Raw genomic sequence first — 20,589 nt, 5'->3', positions numbered from 1 at the left:
TCAGGTCATCGTCTGTCAGATAGATATCATCGACATATGACAATGCCTCGTCATCATAAATTTGTAGTAACTCGGTTACCCTTGCTGAGAATAACCCTGGACTATTCTTGAATCCCTGAGGGAGACGACAGAATTGACGCTGGGTCCCCATTATTGAGAAAGCTGTGAAATATCTACTTTCAGGTGCTATGTTTTGACAAAAGATACCGTTAGAAATATCTAATGTGGTTTTATATTTTTTACGCGCAATGTTATTCATTAATACTATACTATGTGCATTTTGCACTGCAAATGTTTTAGAGTTTAAGTGTCTGTAATCCAAAACTAGATGATATGTATTGTCTGGTTTGGAAACAGGAAACAAAGGATTGTTCATTGATGAGGTGTCCTTGGTATTCAAGTTGATCTAAGATCTCCCTGACCTGTTTTTTAGCTTCTTGCCTAATTGGATACTGCCTTTGTGTCGTTGGTTGATTTTTTAACTGAATCTTATGGTGAGGTGAGTCCTCATCCCATTCTACATGATTTTTGTATAATGCTGGCGCTTGGGCCACTGCCCATTTCCTGGCATAAGTATATTTTAAATGTACTGGAACATGGTTAGAGAAGGCTGGCATAATGATGTCTTCGCATATGGGCACTCTCTGACAAATTCTGGTGGCCAGTCCCGTTCTACTAGAAGTATATCATAACCCTTTGAAAGTCGCTCCCAAAAGAGTGCTTTCACTTTTCTTGGTATGTCTCCCTCTATCCGGAGTGTTATTTCATATAACCTTTGTGGAGAATTAACCCTGGTGTCTGCAGTCTCAACTTGAATGTCTTCATTCAGGTCCACTGTCTCCAGAAGTCCCTTCAGGTTCTGGCGAGCTATTGATACTTCTGCTGCGCTGCCCAACATTGTCTGAGCCCATTCTCCGTTCTTGAGTTGTGTTCTCAGAATACTCGGCATGTCTGATCTTCAGACCTACTACTTTCTTCTTGGAGAATTGAGGTTTTGGTTTGCTTTTCTGAACGTGTTGAAAGTTTTTGGACTTTACGCGTTCTTCTTTTTGATCTGACCGTCCTCTTCTTTCGGATGTCTGTGACGATATCTGAAAGGTATGAGAGGAAGGTGTATCAGTATCTTGATACCTGTCAGGTTTTCTCAAATTATCCCTATCCCTGAGGTTATACCTCCTTTCAGAGGGCTCCTTTTGAGGGGACCTACCTCTGGGTTGAGAATCTTTCTCTTTTGAATGTTGTTTGTTATTTTCCCACTTTTTTTTTTAGAAGAGGTAGGATTGTTTTTAGTAAAGGCCTTTTCAGGACTTTCAGAAAGTTGTGGTTTAACTGGTTTCCCTCCCAAACTGTCTCGGCCTAATTCTTTATAGGATTTTTCAATTATTCTGGCTAGTTCTTGTGGTTGTTCTGTTACATCAAATTCCCTTAATTTCTGGTGGATTGCCACTGATGCTGCTTCTCCTTTAACCCTTTCGCTGCGGCGGGAATTCCAACGCAGCGCTGGGGGGGGGGGGGGGGGGGGGGGTTTGGGGGCAGCGCGGTGGCGCGGTGCTCATGACGGAACCACTCCGTCATGAGCCGCGGTTGAGCTGTGCTCATGACGGAGTGGTTCCGTCATGACTCCGCCCACTGCGCTAATCGCCCGCACAGGCGGAGAATTAGCGCCGCGTGGGCGGCGCGGCCGCAGCATGACAGAACCACTCCGTCATGAGCACACGGCGACCGTGGCTCATGACGGACTGGTTCCGTCATGAGTGGGGAAGGGGTTAATATTAGATAATATTATTGTTGAGACCTGGTCGAAATTTTTCAGTAACTTCATACCTAAATTCAGAGCAGGCTCTGCCCCGTATTTGTTTTGAATTTGTTTCAGGACATCAGGTATTACCACCATGGCCGGAACACCATGTGTTTTAGTGTAGATAGCAGCAAAGACTGTGCCGCAAGTGGTGCAGTCTTCCAGATGTGGTGTTATCCCCATTGGTAAACAGATTGTTAGAATCCTATGTTTCTCATAAGGGCTGGTATTAGGAAATACTGCTTCGATTTGAGTAATTTTTGAGCTATCCAGAACGGAATTTGTTCACGTTTTGTGGGCATTTTACCCATGACTGCATATAAAGTCTGTGGTGTGATTTTTAGCGCATTCCCCTGGTGAGAGGTTTGTCTTGGAATGACTATTGTTGGTTGGACTGTGAAAGTCCACATGACATATTGAACCAATTGTCTATATATTTTGATTAACTCCTTGAGTTGAGTAAGTAATTCTACATCTGACATTTCTTCAATGTCCGGATGAGGTGTGTAGCCGGCTAAAATCGGCCATGTTGATCCTGGTCTACCTAGTGGACCGAGCCTGGTAATGCGATTGTAATGTTTTAGGGCGCCTTTAAACCAGAGATCATGCTCCTGGTATGTTAGTGGAATTTCAATATCCCCGAAAGGAATATATTCCTCGGGTGGTTCATCTTCTTTGTAGAAGTGAAACGTTTTAGTTACTGGATTTGATTCTGGGAATACTATCCATGAATATAATACCTCTGTCTGGTGAGATTCATGTGCCTCTATCACAAAAACTGCTCTACCACCTCTTTTATAAGTTTTAGAGTGATGGCTCTCCTTAAATTTGGAGCGATGATTTTAGAATTTTCATCGGTTTCATTAAAACTTGTATAATCAAAAGCTGCTGCGACATCGTCGGGTACAGCCCCACCGGTTCAGTTGTTATCCTCGTTTAGGGACTTTTGTTTAATGAGAATTGCAGAGCAAGTTTCAAGAGAACAAAGATAAGGTGCACAATATTTTGAAACACTGTATCCTTCAACGTTGAAGGAACCAAACAGCTAACACATAGGATTTTTGTCCTACTCAGCTATGGCGGATATTATCCCTACCCACTCCAGACGTCTTATTGAGTATTATGAGTAGGGGTCTCTGAGAAAAGCACGACTGAGTTACTTCAGTATCCAGGGTTAAATTAGTGCCTTACCAAACCGTTGGGCGCCATGTAGTGTAGTTCATATATTCCTGATAGGCTCTGAGCATTGGAATAATATACACTATAGTTTTGACATAGGACTGAGGTCAGTATGTCTCTATCGAGTACATTAAACGTAATTACTTGTGTGTGCCAGCTAACTCAGAGGTCACTAGAAACTTCTTGAATAAACAAGGAGGAATTAGTTTCGGACAACCCTTTAAAATGACAACTTTGTTTCCCTTGGAATCGAAACAATCTCAGAATCGTGGAATCAATAGATTCATCGTGCACGCTTCGTTTCACAGAAATGGATAGACGGGCGTTTCAATAAAAAGGGTTTATTGAACAGTCTTATTTCTTGTGCAAGAGATATGAACTGCTAGAATCGTAAGACAGAATGTGAACTATAATACGTACAGAGTTAGCAGTAAGATAAAATAATACTGCAATCGCATGGTTTATAGCTATGACAGATATTCATAAAAATACATACATAAATAACACAGGCTAAAATGTTAATACTCATCTGATGCTTCTAGCTAGTTCTACCCCAGTGTACCTAACCTAAGTGTAGTACGAGGTAAGAAGTAGGTGCTGTTTGTCTATAGTCTAGTTTAGCTATAGTTGCCAAGATTTGCCAAAAGTCCCTCTAGGTTCTAGTCCGCTCCATACCTTAGAATGAGTGAGGTTGGAATCTCTTTCCGAGTCTCGATCTCTAACACCCCGCAAGGGGAGTCAGAAACACTGGAGTTGGATTCTCAGCGAGGAGGATGACAGCGTCTGGTCAATGCGTCAGGCGGGGACTTGACTTCCTTCTGAACTTGTTGTGGCGAGCCGCGTCGTGCAAGTAGGCAGCCGAACCGTGGTTTGCCATGGTCAGTGAAGGTATATTTATACCTTGAAGGTGTTTAAGAATGTCAGTATTGACATAAAAGTCGGGCAGAAGAACGTCATAAAAGATCCCCTAAGGAATAGATGTTCATGCATAATAAATGAGTTCTTGGAGAAATCAATATCCAAGCAAGGGGAAGTCCTAAAGGCTTAAGAGTCTGGTTTTCCAAGAACTCGTTGTGACGTAGATGAACTGATGTAGGTGGCCATGCCTGTATTTGGTTAGCATGGGTAATGCCTAAATAAGGGTAGGATTTCTATGCCTAAATATGGGCAATGGGAATTGTGCCTATATAAGGACATAAATCGGGAAATCTATATACGGTATCTAAATCGACACACAACAGCAGTATATCATTAGAGCCCTGTGAATGTTTCAGTACTGCAATATCAGTGCCTGGTGCAGACCAGTATAACAGTACCTCATTAGATACATGTGAATGTCCCAGTACTGGGATATGAGTGACTGATGCGGGTCAGCATAGCCGTACATCATTAGATACATGTGAATGTCCCAGTACTGGGATATGAGTGACTGATGCGGGTCAGCATAGCAGTACATCATAAGAGCCCTGTGAATATCCCAGTATTGGTATCCCAGTGCCTGATGTGGGTCAGTATAGCAGTACATCATCAGAACCCTGTGAATGTCTGTTCATTGTGATAGTCGTGCAAGGTGCAGTACTGAATAAGGGGTACAGTCACTGAGTTACTGTCCTGGTCTCCACTGTGTGGGTAAGTGAAAAGATTTTGATACCCCATGTTTGTTCCAACCCTCTTTAGCAACAGGGGCCCATTGTCTGCTTGTAAAGGATGGCACCAACCAACCCCTAACTGTAGATGGTTGTTGCCATCTACATCCGCTGTACTGCAACAATCCCAATTGCAATGATTTTCCTATATACACTGCTCCGCATTTATTTCACAGGTACTCACTGGACTTCAATGCAAACAAAATTTAAACAAAGTACAAAGCACATAAGCCTTTCTTTTACAATTAAATGGGGATAACTGGAAAACAGTACATCATACTAGCAAAGGACGGGTGAGCACTTAATGGAATAAACTAAACTAGTTAAAGATCTGAGCATGCAAATTGATCCACCCCTGAGACCTCAGCATCATTGATGGTGGATGCAGTGATGATGAACATGGTGTGCTAAGGAAATGTTCGACAAGCACATAAATGACAAAGTAAACCTTCCTGGCACGTTTGGATCAATCCACTTTGCCAGAAAACTAAGATAGCATCTCTGTCAATGACGGCATATGAGGCTCTTGTTTGGTTTTCTTCAAGAGATTTATGCCAGATTGCAAGAAACTGAAATGCGTTAACTGATGGATTAAAAATAGATCCCGTCCTCCTGAGTTTTCCCCCATAAGAGTTCTACAGGGCTTGGCCATATTACCAATATTATTCGACTTTCGCCTAATGCCCTCGCCACTCTCTAAAATACTTTTGGGACCAGATGATTTATATATGTTGGCACCCCTTTGGTCCAGAATTTAAAAGATCACCGGGTGCCTCTTCCACAAGGATCATATCCGTCTTGATGGCATTTAGGTGGTGGGTATCAGCTAACTGAATGAAGCTTGAACCTTACACAATCATAAATTCTTCTTTCTCCAAGGAACCATTGCTGGAGCAGGATTTTCTAATAAAAATCTATAGGGTTTTGAAGCTCTGGTTTGTCTATTTGTCATAAGTTAACATTATTAATTATTAATTACTAATTATTTGTTTTGTGTAAGTGTTTTTACTTATCAACATGTATGTATTAACAAGAGAGAACTACACGTGGGAACGCGTATGTGTTGCCTATTGACAATGTGCATGTTTTATTAAATAAACGTTGCTGAGTGCTGTTTATTTTAAAGCACAAAACGCTTTTAAATTAATGCTTTTCTGTGTTGCAAAAGCTAGATAATTACATACACATAAGGGTATTAGTGGGGTTAACACTGTTTAATCACTATGCTGTGGTAACGTTGTTTTTGTCTCTTTTAATTAAGATGGTCCATTTTGGCCTAACCAAACATGTCCGCCGTTTGCAGCCTGGCCTCGAGTGAGAATTTGTGATGAGAGGGCCTTGCTGAATATGATCACAAGACATTTGATCACAGTCCTTGCCTGGTTAAAACTTTCCGTGAGGACAGCAGCAATTCTGGGCAGGTTTCCAGATGTATTGGACAGCCTTGGAGGACAAAGGAGCTGTTAAGAAAGAACTCTGAGCATTGTGTCATCGCTGAGGAAATGTGGTCGCTAAAAGATACTTTTTTATTTTTGGTTCCTGTTCGGTCTTTTTATTTTTGTGATTTCCTGAGCGGAGATTTTCCAAATGTAGCGATGCTACATCCTTTCCTGCTCGCTCTGCTCAGCGGTTCGGCGGATGTGTAGAACATTTAATGTTTCTTTAATATTGCAAGTTTCATTATAAATATACTAGACTAGAGAGGGTCCGTGTCATTGCATTCGAGATTTTGCTTCCCAAACCTACGTTGGTGAGGATCGATGCTGAGAGGACGGTGACTTGGGAGATTTCTACTGAGAGACTTGTCCTGATGACCCATTCTGACATTTAGCTAGAATAGGTAATTATGAGAAAATGATTTATTCTGATTAATTTCTTTTGACTCATTTTAGATAAAGAATCATAATTTTAAATATGGTGTTGGTGATTATTTCTTGTCAATTATTGAGTACTCTTTTTTGATTATTGTTGTATAGATTGTTTAGATTATGACAATTGCAATAACTAGGTCTTATCGACCTCGGTGTAGTTGTGGGGTTTAGGAGTTTAGGAGTTTTCTTTCCACAGGTTCAATGCTGGTGGAGTATTTGAGTGTATGTTAGAGAAATGGGCCCTAGTGTATGGTGAGTGTATGTGCGTGTAACTGTGAAATTACTCTATCCGTGGAAGTAGGGAGATTTTGTACACCCCAATCTGCATCACCATTCCTGCTGATGCCATCCACCTGTACGGGCTAGAGGCTGCAGCTGATTAAAGTTGTGAGAAATGTAGACTTCTGTGGAATGGCCTAGGGAGAGGTTAACTGCTGCTTCTACGAAGCGCTTTAGGAGACTCTACCTTGGCCTGCTTGGATTGGAACAGACAGGTTCCATTGCGGCTTGTGTGGAATGATGTTCAGATGGCCATACGGTGGCATGTGTGAAAAACCTAGGGAAGGATTTCACTGGGGCCCATGTGGAATAGCCGGGAAAAGGCTCCACTGCACACTGCAAGAGCAATGTTGGATTCACAGTTAGTAAATATTGGCGTACAGTGTGTAACACTATCAGAGCCAAAAACGTACCAAGCATTAGCAGAGGAGCAAAATGGTTAAGATACAATATCCATTCGTACCAAATGCACCCATTATTTTAAAATCCTAATGGCAGTAGGAGGGTGCAGAACTGAATATTATGTCCATTTCCTATAGTTACATGCAATTGATTAGAGCTCTATTGCTTTATTTAAGCCTTATTCATATTCAACTGAAAATTCAAAGGACAATAAAAGCCTGAAAAACGCCATGTTCTGAAGATACAAGGGAGCGGTCTTAAATTTGGCCATATGTGATAAATTTGCCTTTCACAATATGAGTGTTTCTGGGGAGCAAAAATGGTGCAAATTGTTTAAATATCTATAATACAGAGACAGCAACAAATGAGACATCAATAGAGAAGAGCGCGAACACTTGGGCCCACAAAAAGGATGGCTGTTAAAGTTCAATGTCTAGAAGGAGGGAAAGATGGAGCAGGTAAAGGGTTCAATTGAAAGGAAAGAGACACTCACTGATGAAATAACACTGTGCCACTCAAACAGGCGTGACTGGCCATCCCATGGCATTTGCCGCACTTAGTATCATGTAGAAGGTCACCATGAGAAACATTTTTTAATAGCATAAAGCCAAATTATAAGGTAAGGGTGATGACTACTAACGAGTGGGTTGTTAAACTGGTTACCATTTGATCTAGAAGACACAACAAAAAAAGTTTTAGAGGAGGTTTAACATACTGATTACATCGTTGGTCTTTAAATGGATTCAATACAACATTGGAAGGAGGAACAGCAGTCACGAAAGACCAGCTGGAAGTGCTTTGGACGAGCCCTGAAGAATTTTCACTGTGTAGTAAGTTACTAAAATAATGTTACAAATAAAGCCTAGGGGTCTGTTCGGTGACTAAGTACTCAAGTGTGTGCACTTTGACACAGTTGCAAATTTGACCCATAGTTATTATATACTGAAGACCTTGAAAAATGTTCGACACAACAGCCATTCTAGTTGCCTAATTTTAAAACTAAACAAGCATTGGTAATGCTTTGGTTTCGCCTATGTAATGAATTAAGAGCTGTTTTCATCAATCATCTTCTCGGAGAAGGAAAGAGCTCCCGGACAGATAACATGGGAGTGGAGAGGATGTGGCACAGTGGCCAGAGCTGCTGACTCGAGAGCTGCGTACCCCGGTTACAGTCTTGGCAGCACTGCCAACATCCCGTGATTTTAATCAAATCACTTAATATCTCAGGGTGATAAATTGTTATATAAATATACTGCAAGAGTAAAAAGCAAAACTTTATGAAAATATCATTCCCCCAAAACAGATGTTAACAGTATTTCTGCTACGGGAAACTGATAAGAGAAGCAGACGAGGAACAATCATTGGTAAATGCAGGAAAATATACTGCAGCCAATAAAAATGGAGGAAAGGTAAGTGGCACGCACAGGAAGCAATGGGAAGCCAGGAAATAGAGGAGGCAGGATGTAAGTCCGGTTTAAGTTTATATTAAAAACCATTGATTTCTCAAGCACAGTGCGAGCGCTGTGCAGGCGAAACCTAAAAAGAAATTATTCGGAGTCTATGCAATATGAACAAGGAGATAATTTTGTTTTATTAGCAAAAAGAAGCACACATAAAATATAATGTAATTCGCTTTGGTTCAATAACAACAAACAATTGTTTCCACAACATTAATGGTATACCATCAAAGTGTCGGAGATACAATTTAATGGCAGAAAATATAGAACTTAGATCCACATTGAAGGGGCAGACTTGCGTTGTTTAGCCCTTTGATAGTGGGCGATGCACTAACATGACATCATAACAAAGGAGAAGCTGTGCGAATGTCTTGATCAGAATGCCCACCAGTAACGTTGACCATAATTGACCACTGGTTTGTATTTTGAGCAATCTGCATCGTCAGTGTTCCGACCTAAAAGGCTAAGAAGATGCATAGAGAGTTTCCATTTCTTGTGCGATCAGCCTGTTTTAACGTTTCTTCCAAGTGAATTTTCTGCGGGCTCCCTCTTGGCCAGGCTTCTTGCGTTCCTTTACCCGTGGGTCCACTGTGAGTAGTCCAGCTGCGAACGAAAACAGAAACATATTTTTAAAGAAAGCAACTAAACAAAGTAGAACATATTTCATTTTAAGCTAACATATCTGCCGACTCACACGGTGCCACCGTGTGACACACAATATCGGCTCCCATCATACGGTCTCCTGGTGAGAGCCAATATCACACTGTGGTAGGGAAAACAAGCTGAAGAACACTGTAAACAGTGGTTTTCCAGCTCGTTTTCCGAGGCTTTGAACTGCCGATGCCCATTAAGGGATTTGCAAACACCCCAGGATGGCACCAGTCTCAGCAAGCCTTTTTTGTTTTTATTTTAGGAAGAGGGGGTTTGGGGGCAGGGTTGGGTTCAAAAGTGCCTTGTGCTGCTTCTCGGTGCGAGGCCCCGCCCCTCACACGGTGAGATTGTTCTTCAAGTTGGCAGGTATGAGTTATTATTTTCAGTTCTAGGACGGCTTGCACAAGCTCTCCGTAAAGAACAGCCACATGAAAATTCAGGGTCCGGTTTAATATCAGGTAAAAAAACGCAATTTTTTTTTTTTTATATTACACTCTCCGTACAAGCCATCCATAGAACCCTCACCAGATATTTTCCGAGACATAAGCGATGCTGGCTCATTAGCTACTGGTGGCATATGATCAATAAAAGTGGGGCTGCAAATACCAGCCCGAACCACAAAAAGCTGAGCTCATCCACCCAGACACATTTTTTAAACAAAATGGGCCAAAATGGTGTTTTTACGGCACACTTTTTCACGTACAATGGCTACAAAGCACAGGCTCTTCATGGAGACTTAGTAAATATGCCAGTACTTCCATGTGCTGAGCAAGCCTGTCTGTTCTTAAGGGTTAAGGACAGGGTTTGAGAAAATGATGGCAAAAAGAGACATTTTTCAGCTGAAACATTCATGAGTAGATCATGTTTTAGAGTAGCGCTTATGCTGCCTTTCGGGGACAGGAAAAGCATAAAGCTAGTGTCTAAACGCCATAGATGATACAGGCAACTAAAGTAGTGCAATATCAGTATCAACTGGCCCCTTCAGATCGCGGCAGGTGACGGTAACGGAAAGGTATCGGTGTCCTAGAAGCAGTGCGTGAAGGTTCAGGGGTAAAATATAATAAAATCAATCAGGCTGAAAGTAAAGCGCATGGCAAAAGCACGCTGTTGCCAGTAGTGCAGTTATCGGCCTCCGTGAGTAGCGAGAGGCAGAAGTGAGGCAGCCCTGAGTCAGTGCCGCGGCTGGGTAGATGTAGCTCGCGGTCACCCCCGAGGGAGCAAGTCAATAAGGCCCGCTAGCTGGCAAGGCGGACAGCAACCCACGAAGGGAGGAAGCCACACCGCACTCCCGACTGGCGGAGCACCTGAGAGACCAACTCGAGGAGGGGCCAAAGGAGTTTGCACCCAAATACGTGGAAAACTGCTGGCGCCTGAAATCGGCGCCGAGGCCAAAACCTTACGAGTGTCCTCGTACCAACAGGACGTAAACAGAGTGACTCCAAACCAACGGAGGGGGGCGTTTTACTCACCAGAGAACTGCGTCCAATAGACGTGTGACCTACCCCGCACTGCCGGACCCGGGTGGTAATGGTCCCGTCATGATTCTGGTTTAAGAAGGTGCGCGCAGGGGGCGGCGGAGTACCGCCAAGGGAGCTGAAGACTGGTGAGTCAACCCATTAAGGTGGAGTGGAGGATAAAGGGGATGGATGGTGGCCATGATGGGAGTCATTCTGGGTGCCATCTTAGAAGGTCTAGAGAAGTGTGCAAAAATAGGATTTGTGTGGAGGCCATCAGTAGTGCGATTCCCTGGGTTTAATTAAACCAACTGTTCCTGTTTTACCAACCGCCTCTTGTCTTTGTTTTTTCAAGGTAAATTCATATTCGAGCAACACAACACACTCCTGACTGTTTAAAGAATGTAGAGTTGCTAAAATGACGCTGTCCTACTGGACGTTCTGCAGAACTGAGACCTCGCCCATACAACTGACAGACGACAAATGTGACTGAAGCAGAGTGTCAGGCTGCCATTTGCCTGGTTGGGAAACCTCTACTTTGCGGTCCTTGCTCATCTCCTTGCTAATGTGAGGAACAGTCCCAGAAATATCCGGCTAAGCCTTCTGTGGCTCCTGCCATGCTGATACCAAACACAATACTAGGAGCTCTTTTAAGAAGTGATTTGGAAAAAAGCTATTGTGAAGGTTGCCACCTACTCCAACCGGAGCTTTCTTAGTGGTAGCAGCAACAGTGCACATGATTGGCTTTGGCAATCTAAGAGACTGGAGGCAGTGTTTTTTTGGATTACAGCAGACGTCTTCCATGCAAAACTGAACTGTGATCATTGCAACCCTATCTGCCTTCCCTACACAACATTAAAATTGCTAAGCTACAATCCAATATGACTGATCCACCAAAAGTCATTAAGGAGGCTGTGCTGTCATTTATGCAAGTTTCATTCACTGCATGACTCGGAGGAGTCCAACTCCGTGCACCAGACGACCACCATGCCAGGGGTGTAAGCAGTGCTGAAATTGAATATAATTTACTCCGAGAACCCATAAATTGGGTGTTAAGGTATGGCATAGGAAAAGGGGGGTATTCACTAGGGACGCAGCTTGAAAAGCAGGGTCAGCCAGTCAACCTATACATTTATTTTTAAAAATCTGCTGTAAAGAAATTGACAAGAATTAAAAATATGACAGTAAATATGTTCTAGCTTACTTAGTTGGCCACAAAGACTGCACTTTAAAATATCCTACAGAGTTAAGACACCTGCAGCACGGATCTTTGTATGCCCAGCAATTTTGATGAGATTATAATAGCAATAAGATAAACTCCCCCAGGATTTTGAGACTTTGGTGGAAAATTTTGCAGCAAAATTTGCAGCCCAAATTCTCAAAATTGGCCTTTATTTTGCAATATGAAACCTGCTCTTTCTGGCATCAGACAACGTGCCTTCCTTTGAGGTTTGGGGTGGGGGCAGAAAAACTGGCGACGGGCCACAGGCTAATTGCACAGGAAGGGGCTCTGTGCAGTTCAGAGGCAGGTGGCAGGGGAATTTAACACATTTGCTGCCTGCTACTCACCCTCCTTTTACTGGCTCAGAGCCAGAAAAGAGAGAGTCCATTTTCTTCTCCAATTGTGCAGGCAATTTTGGCAAAATCACAGGATTTTTTCTTTTTTTTTTACACAAGTGCTGATCTTGCATCTTTTTGCAATTCATGACCTCGTGATATCCTGGGGGTATGGTAAGAGAACTCAAGTGGTTGTAACGTCCAGTGTTTTGTCCAGTCACAGTTTTGATTCATAAAGCAGCACAGAGGGTTAATGTGCCTGCTGCAAAGCACATCATGTAACATGCAGATCACAGATTTTTATTTTCTGTAAATAGGTAAGTGGATTACTGCTTATGACACTGAGATCATTTTTTTACTTCCAGTTCATCAGTTGAGGCCCTTCTAACATAGCACAGTGATCTGTTTCTTGGCATCAATAAGCTGCATGCAAACTGTAAGTCATGGGTTTAGATCCTTATTATTTCCTTCTCAATCTGTTGTTACTCAAAGATTACAAAGAAGGGTTCCTTTGGGAAGTAATACAGTATTTTTAGTACAGACAACCACAATCACTTTGCTACCTCCTATATCCTGATTTTGTGTTTCTCCCGACCATTCACTCTTAACATATAATGTCTACAAGTATGGACGCTATGTGATTCCTACACCGTATAACACTCATTGTCTCATATTACATTTCCTCTACACTTATTTACACTCTTGTATGATTTATTGCTCCATTGTGAGTGATGTAAAGTACTCTGACACCCTACGCTGGGAAGAGTAGCGCTATAAAATATTTAATAAAAATATAGGTGCCTTTAAATCATTGTTGGACTTGGCCCTTTTTGGCTAAAGTTACCTAAACTTATTGCTTTCCCCCCTAGTCCTTTTTTCTGACATGGTGTTGCCAACTTAGATGCTTTGGGCACTTTGCCACTGCTGATCAGTGTCAACGTGCAAGTGCTCCCTGTATAAAGTGTTATGGTAATTGGTGGTCCATAATTGGTATGTTTGCCTTACTAGTAAGGGCCCATGTAAAGTGCACTATGTGTGCCAGGGCTGGTAATGCAAATGCTACTCGTGGGCCTGCAGCACTAATTATGCCACCCACACAAGTAGCCCTAAAGAGAGAACTCAGGTCTGCCACTGAATTGCCTGCGCGCAGTTTGCTAACTGCCATGTTGTCCTGACAAGTGCACCCACTTGCCAGGCCTTACCCTTCCCTTTTCATGCACATCAGACACCGCTATGGTAGGCCCAAGGTGCAGGGTGCAGTGTCTGTGAAAGGTAGGGCATGTACTCAGGTGAGTACCATATCCTGACAGTAAAATATTCTCCATTTCGTTTTTCACTGTTGCAAGGCCATCTTGCCCATAGGACAGAATGGGGAAGGCTGTGTAATATGTTTCCAGCCTATCTTCCCATAGGTTTAAGATGGAGAGGTGAAGTTTAGTATGCCTGAACTCACAATTTAATAACGAACAAGTTACTTACCTTCGGTAACGCTTTTTCTGGTTGATACAGTATCTGTCTGTAGATTCCTCACCTTGTGAATATCCCCTGCGCCAGCATTCCACTGAATTTTTTCCCCAGCTCTCCACGCCGACGTGGACGTCATAAATCCACGGCTCCGCTCGCGACTCCGTATGACGTCACTGGAGCCATAAGAGAGCCACGTCGGCGTGATGACGTCAGTTCCACCCATTTTTTCCATGCCTCCGAGCCAAACAGGTGGACTGACACAGACTCAAGTATACATAGAGAACAACATTTGAACCAATATATACAGCACAAAGTCAAAGAGGAAAGCTAAAAACCAACCGCATTTCCTATAAATGTACTAAATAGAAAATACAATGAATAAACAACCAGCCAAAAAAGGAATCTTTTTAGGTATACAAAGGTGGACAGCGGGGAGGTGGGTGGGTCAATGAGGAATCCACTGGCAGATACTATATCCACCAGAAAAAGCGTTACCGAAGGTAAGTAACTTGTTCTTCTGATGGATACATCTGCCAGTGGATTCCTCACCTTGTGAATAGATTCCCACAGCAGTCCCACTCCCGGAGGAGGGTGTCCACCTTACTATACCAAAAAGTTTGCAAGGCAGAGCACGCAAAATGGCCCTCCCTCCTCATCTCAGAGTCTAAGCAATAATGCTTTGCGAAAGTATGGAGGGAGGCCCAAGTTGCGGCCTTACAAATGTCTGCAACTGGAACACCCCTGGCCAAAGCAGAGGTGCAAGACTTAGCTCTAGTAGAATGAGCTCTAATACCCTCAGGAGGAACCTTACCAGCAAGGGCGTAGCAGATCTTGATGGTTAGGATGATCCACCTGGACAGAGTGCGCTTGTGTACAGCCTTGCCTTTTGAGTGTCCAATATAGCCCACGAAGAGCTGATCTTCCTAACGAAAATCTTTTGTTCTGTCCCAATAAAAGCTCACTGCTCTTTTAGGGTCCAAGCGGTGAAGTCTCTCCTGCTCCTTGGAAGGGTGAGGGGGAGGATAAAACACAGGGAGAGTAATGGACTGCCCCAGATGAAAGGGAGGGAAGGAAAGCAGCCCTGGTCCTGAGGACCATCCTTTCAGCATGTAAGGATAAAAACGGGGGTTTTGAACTAAGAGCTTGAAGCTCACTCACCCTCCTTGCCGAGGTTATGGCTACAAGAAAGACCGTTTTAAAAGACAATAGCCTCAAAGGGCAGCTATGAAGGGGTTCAAAAGGGGACACCATCAAAAAAGTTAAAACAAGATTAAGGTCCCACTGTGGCATTACAAAAGGAGTAGGTGGAAGCCTATTAGTAAGACCTTTGATAAATCTTAAAACAATAGAAGATTTAAATAACGACGACTGATCTGGAAGACACAGAAAAGCTGATAAGGCTGATAAATAGCCCTTAACCGTGGCCACAGCACAACCCTGCTGAGCCAAGGAAAGAGCAAACTGAAGCACATTAGAAAGAAGGGCTTTCAAAGGGTCAATGGATCTCTCTCCACACCATTTTACAAACTTAGACCATCTAAAGGAATAAATTGACTTAGTGGAGTGTCGCCTGGATGATAATATAACATCCACTACGTCCGGCGGGAGAGAGAAGGAACTCAGGTTGCCCCGTTCAATCTCCAGGCATGAAGGTGCAGGCTCTGGAGGTGGGGGTGTAGAACCTGACCCTCCGACTGTGAAAGGAGATCTGCCCTGAGAGGGAGACGGAGCGGAGGGTGCAATGAGAGGTGAAGTAGATCTGTGTACCACACCCTTCTTGGCCAATCCGGGGCGATCAACATAACTTGGGCCCGGTCTTGGCGAATCTTCCTCAGAACCCGAGGAATCAAGGGTATGGGAGGGAACGCATAAAGGAGTTGTGAACCCCAACTCAACTGAAACGTGTCCCCCAACGCCCCCTGCATCGGAAACTGGAGACTGCAGAGTGACAGGCAATGCGCGTTCTCTTGAGTGGCAAACAGGTCCACCCGAGGAGTCCCCCACGTCTGGAAGATGTGCTGAACTACCTCTGGATGAAGCCTCCACTCATGGTCGGCGGAAAACTGTCGACTGAGACTGTCCACACTTACGTTCAGCACCCCGGCCAGATGATTCACCATCAAGCAAATCCGATGGTCCTGAGCCCAGGTCCAGAGTCGCAAAGCCTCTCTGCAGAGACGGTACGACCCTACTCCTCCCTGCTTGTTGACATACCACATCGCGGTAGTGCTGTCCGTCAGGACTTGAACTAAATGACCGCGAAGGGAATGGAGAAAGGCCTTGAGCGCCAAATGTATCGCCCACAATTCTAGAAGATTGATATGAGACAATCTTTCCTCTGGAGACCAAAGGCCATTGATCTTCAGATCCCCCAGATGAGCACCCCACCCTAGGGTGGAGGCATCCGTTATCACTGTGGCCACTGTTGGAGGAAGATGAAAGGGCTTTCCTTGAGACAGATTGCCCTCCACGCTCCACCAAGACAGATCCGCTGCAGCTTCTCTGGAGATTCTGATTGACTCCCTGAGATCTCCGTTGTGCTGATACAACTGCCTGCGGAGACACCACTGGAGCGCCCTCATATGCCAGCATGCATGGCTGACCAACAGAATATAGGAGGCGAACAGACCAAGCAGACGAAGGACCTTCAGAACTGGAACAACCGCTCCATTGTGGAATAAAGAGATCATCTACTGAATGTCGAGAATTCTATGAGGAGGAGGAAATGCTTGACACAAAGTAGCGTCCAGTACAGCCCCTATGAACAGGTTGCGCTGAGAGGGCACCAGGTGAGATTTGGGCACACTGATTGAAAAACCCAAGTTGAACAATAGATGAGATGTTACTTGCAGATGATGTTGCACCATCTCTGGCGACTCTGCTTTCAGTAGCCAGTCGTCCAGGTAGGGGAAAACCGGAATCCCCGACCTCCTGAGATGGGCAGCCACCACCGTCATCACCTTGGTGAAGACTCGAGGTGCAGTAGTAAGACCAAACGGGAGAACCGCAAACTGGTAGTGTTGCGACCCAACCGTAAAACTGAGATACTTCCTGTGTGACTTCAGAATGGGGATGTGGAAATACACATCCTGCAAATCGACTCCTTCAAGTTTTTATACGAAGGATCAAAATTGGATAATGATCTGCGGTTGGCAGATTTTTGGTGACTCCCTTCTAATATGCCACGGGGTTGTGTAGTCTGAATCTCACCGGGCTACTTGAAAGTGGTCCTGTTCTCAGATCAAGTTCTACTAGGCCATCAGCTATGTTTTTTGTTCTTAGTGTAAGGAGTATGGTATCAAGGGCTACTTTTTTACTAGATAAACGCTCCACCGCCAATAGATAAGAGTGTGTTACAGATAGACAGTCACGCTTGTGTCGGATCCAGTGTATAACTTTATTTTTCAGCGACTCTTCATGCTCCCTAAATGAGTAGAGACTAAGCTTTGGGATGTTTGTCATGAACACTTTCCAGCCTGAATATTTGGGGTACTAGTTATCCTATATGTGATGCCAGTTAGTATGCTCCCCCGATTTATATTGCGTTGGGTGATTTTGTAGGTGCTGTCTCTCTGCGCTCCCCCTAGCCACTTATTCCCACGCTCTGGCCTAGCTACTCCGAAGCTACGGTTCTTTTTATTTTCCCATCCGTACCAATCCTCATTGTCTTTGCATGATGGGTCTAGTTTTGGACCATCTGGTTGTTTGTCAGTTCTTAGCTCCTCCAATTTGTTTTCCCTACTGCATTTGGGTCTTGTTGTCTCTGTTTGTTGATTGCTAGAGGTGAGGGTCAGTCTCGCTCATTTTGTGACTTGCACAGGGTTCATCTAGAGCAACAGGGGAGAGGAGTTGGCCTAACGGCTAGGGCGCTCAACCTCGGACCTGGGGAACTGGGTTTGAGTCTCGGTAATGACGCTGAACATCCTGTGATTCTGGGCAAATCACTTAATCACCCCGTGCCGAACAAGAAAAAAATGAATGTGTGTCCTCATGTAACGTAACTGGTGCTATGTAAGGCGCTCTGATACCTGATTGGATTCCGGTCAAGTTCGCGCTATATAAAACTCTGCAAAAAAAAAAAAAAAAACGCCTGAAGAACCTTAGCATCTTGAATTTCTCCTGCTTCAGGTAAAAGTTCAAGACTCTGAGGTCCAGAATTGGAAGCAATCTGCCATCCTTTTTGGGAATCAGGAAATACCTGGAGTAGCATCCCTGACCACTTTCCTGCTCCGGAACCACCTCTATCGCACCTTTTTGAAGCAATGCAAGAACCTCCTTCTGCAGAAGAAGAAGATGGTCCTCTGAGCAAAAACCTTGGCAAGGCGGGTAAGGGGTAGGAAATTCCCGAAAAGGAAGGGCGTACCCATTCTCCTCAAGGTTTAAAACCCAAAGGTCCGTCGTGACCAATTTCCAACCTTGCAGAAAGTGGGACACCCGACCCCCAACAGGCCCTACATTATCCAGGATGGGGGATCTAGGGCTGCTTCCCTGTAGCATCATTGGGAGCAGAGGAGGCTGAGGAGGAGGAGGGATTGCGGCCAGAACCACGCCGACCTATAGAGAGGATTTTGTTGCTGCTGCTGCTGTTGAGGTTGACAGAAGGAGCGAAAGGAAGACCTCCCAAAACCCCTATACTTTTTGAAGCCAAAACCTTTTGACTGTCTGAAAACCTAATGACTTCGCAGTAGCTCTGCTATCTATGAACCTCTGCAAGGCAGAATCCGCTTTCCCTCTAAAAAGCTTTTCCCCATCAAAGGGTAAGTCAACCAGAGTGGCCTGAACATCAGATGAAAATCCAGAAGAGCGGAGCCAAGCCTTCCTTCTAGTAACTATCGAAGAACCCATAACTCTGGCCACAGAATCAGCCGTATCTAGGCCTGACTGAATAACTTGCCTAGCTGCAGCTTAAGTGTCAGAAATAACCTCCATAAAAGAACCCTTCTCCTCATCAGGCAATTTGGGAGCCAACTGTTTTACAGAGTCCATCAAGGCATGAATGTAGCGGCCCAACAAAAAAGTGGCATTAGTTGACTTTAGTGCCATGCTAGCTGATGAGAAACCTTTTTACCTGACTGCTCAATCTTCTTTGAGTCCCTGTCAGCTGGCGCTTGCGGAAAAGCCCCCCCAAGATTGTTTGGAGCAGGATGCTTGTACTACCAAACTCTCTGGAGAAGGATGAGAGGAAAGGAAGCTCGGATCCCCTGGAGCCACCTTATATCTTCTAGCCACAGTCCTAGAAACAGAAGGCGAAGAAAGTGGCTTGCGCCAAACATCCATAATAGGATCTAAGATAGCCTCATTAAAAGGCAACAGAGGCTCGACAATAGAGGAAGGCGAATGAAGAACCTCAGTCAATAAGTTCGGCTTATATTCCGCAGAAGGCAACTGTAAGTCCAAAAGCTCCGCGGCCTTCTTTATCACCAAATGGTAAGGAGCCAACTCTTGAGGTGGAGAAGATCTGGAAGAAGAAAGTTCCCACTCAGGAGTGGTGTCCAATCCACTTGTCTCCTGAATACCTTCAAACTCATCCGTTGAGTCACCCAATTCACCTTCCTCCACTTCATCTGCTCGATACTGCTCCTCCTCTATAAGCCTCTGAGCCTCTCTTCGAGAGCGGATCCGTGGACACGGCGTCGGCGGCGCCGTCCGCGGAGTCTGCTGCGCCGATGGAGTCGGTGGCGTCACACGTGGCGCAGCTGGAGTCGGCGCCAGCGGCGAGGGAGGCTCCGACGAAGGCACGCGATCCAGACGAGGCCGGGAACTGCCATGACGACGCCATCGGCATGAAGGGCATAAATGGTGCCTGAGCATAGTGTTGTGGCACACCCAAACTGAACGCCATTGGACCCACGGGACCTGAAGGTGCACCAGATGGGAAGGCTGCTCTTTGAAAAACTCGATACATAGCATTCAAAAAATGCGACGGATCCGCGCCCGGAGTCGGGAAATGTGGGTATGGATTCGAACCTGTATCCAGTCGAGGAGTAGCTGGAGCCGGAGCCGACGGATCCTCTACTGGATCCACTGATTCACCTTCAGGCACAGGAGAAAGTTCAGCAACCTGATCAGGCTCGGCGTCGGAAGCTGGAGAATCCATCGGCGCCGGAGACTGCGCCAGAGTTATCTTTGGCGAAGGAGACTTCTCCGGAGAGACACGAGGAGAGGGCGAAGGAGAGACCAAGTCCTTACTGCGATGTCTAGGTGAAGGCAACCTCGAAGCCCTACTCTTCGTCCACCGGTGCCGAGAGTCATGCTTCCTCTTTTTCTTGTGTCTTCTCGACTTCGACGAGTGCGAAGTCGACGGCTTCGACTTATCTCGTTTTCGACCTCTGCCCTTCTTCTTCACCTTGGCCATGAACAGATTCGCTTCCCTTTCCTTTAGAGCCTTAGAGTTCATTTTCCTGCAACAGGAACAGTCTTCCACGTCGTGATCCGACGACAGACACCATAAACAATCTTCATGGGGGTCAGTGATGAACATGTGACCCCCACATTCCCTACACGGCTTAAAACCTGACTTCCTCGACGAAGACATGAGTACTTTAGAAACAGTAACCCATAAGGTAACTACAAAATAACTCTACAATCAAGGAGAGTGCTGGAAAACCGTTACGCGTCGACAGCGCGGAAAAAAGGGAACTGACGTCATCACGCCGACATGGCTCTCTTATGGCTCCGGTGACGTCATACGAAGTCGCGAGCGGAATTAAGACGTCCACGTCGGCGTGGAGAGCTGGGGAAAAAATTCCGTGGAATGCTGGCGCAGGGGATATTTACAAGGTAAGGAATCCACTGGCAGATGTATCCATCAGAAACATCTTTCTGTGA

At 44.8% G+C, this 20,589-nt stretch overlaps 1 protein-coding gene across 1 annotated transcript in view; it reads right to left on the bottom strand.

The window, feature by feature from the left end:
* Nucleotides 1–8,738: 8,738 nt before the first annotated feature.
* The window catches only part of MRPS9 (mitochondrial ribosomal protein S9), a 356,063-nt gene continuing 344,212 nt past the window's right edge, over nt 8,739–20,589 (bottom strand). The window contains exon 11 of the mRNA XM_085622604.1: nt 8,739–9,235. Within this exon, the coding sequence (XP_085478730.1) occupies nt 9,144–9,235 (92 nt within the window). The 3' untranslated portion in view covers nt 8,739–9,143. The remainder of the gene's footprint in view (nt 9,236–20,589) is intronic.

The sequence above is a fragment of the Triturus cristatus genome, chromosome 8, assembly GCF_964204655.1.
Source record: "Triturus cristatus chromosome 8, aTriCri1.1, whole genome shotgun sequence".
Lineage (NCBI taxonomy): Eukaryota > Metazoa > Chordata > Amphibia > Caudata > Salamandridae > Triturus > Triturus cristatus.
The sequence above is the reverse complement of the archived record's forward strand: the minus strand, read 5'-3'. Positions and strand labels throughout refer to the sequence as shown.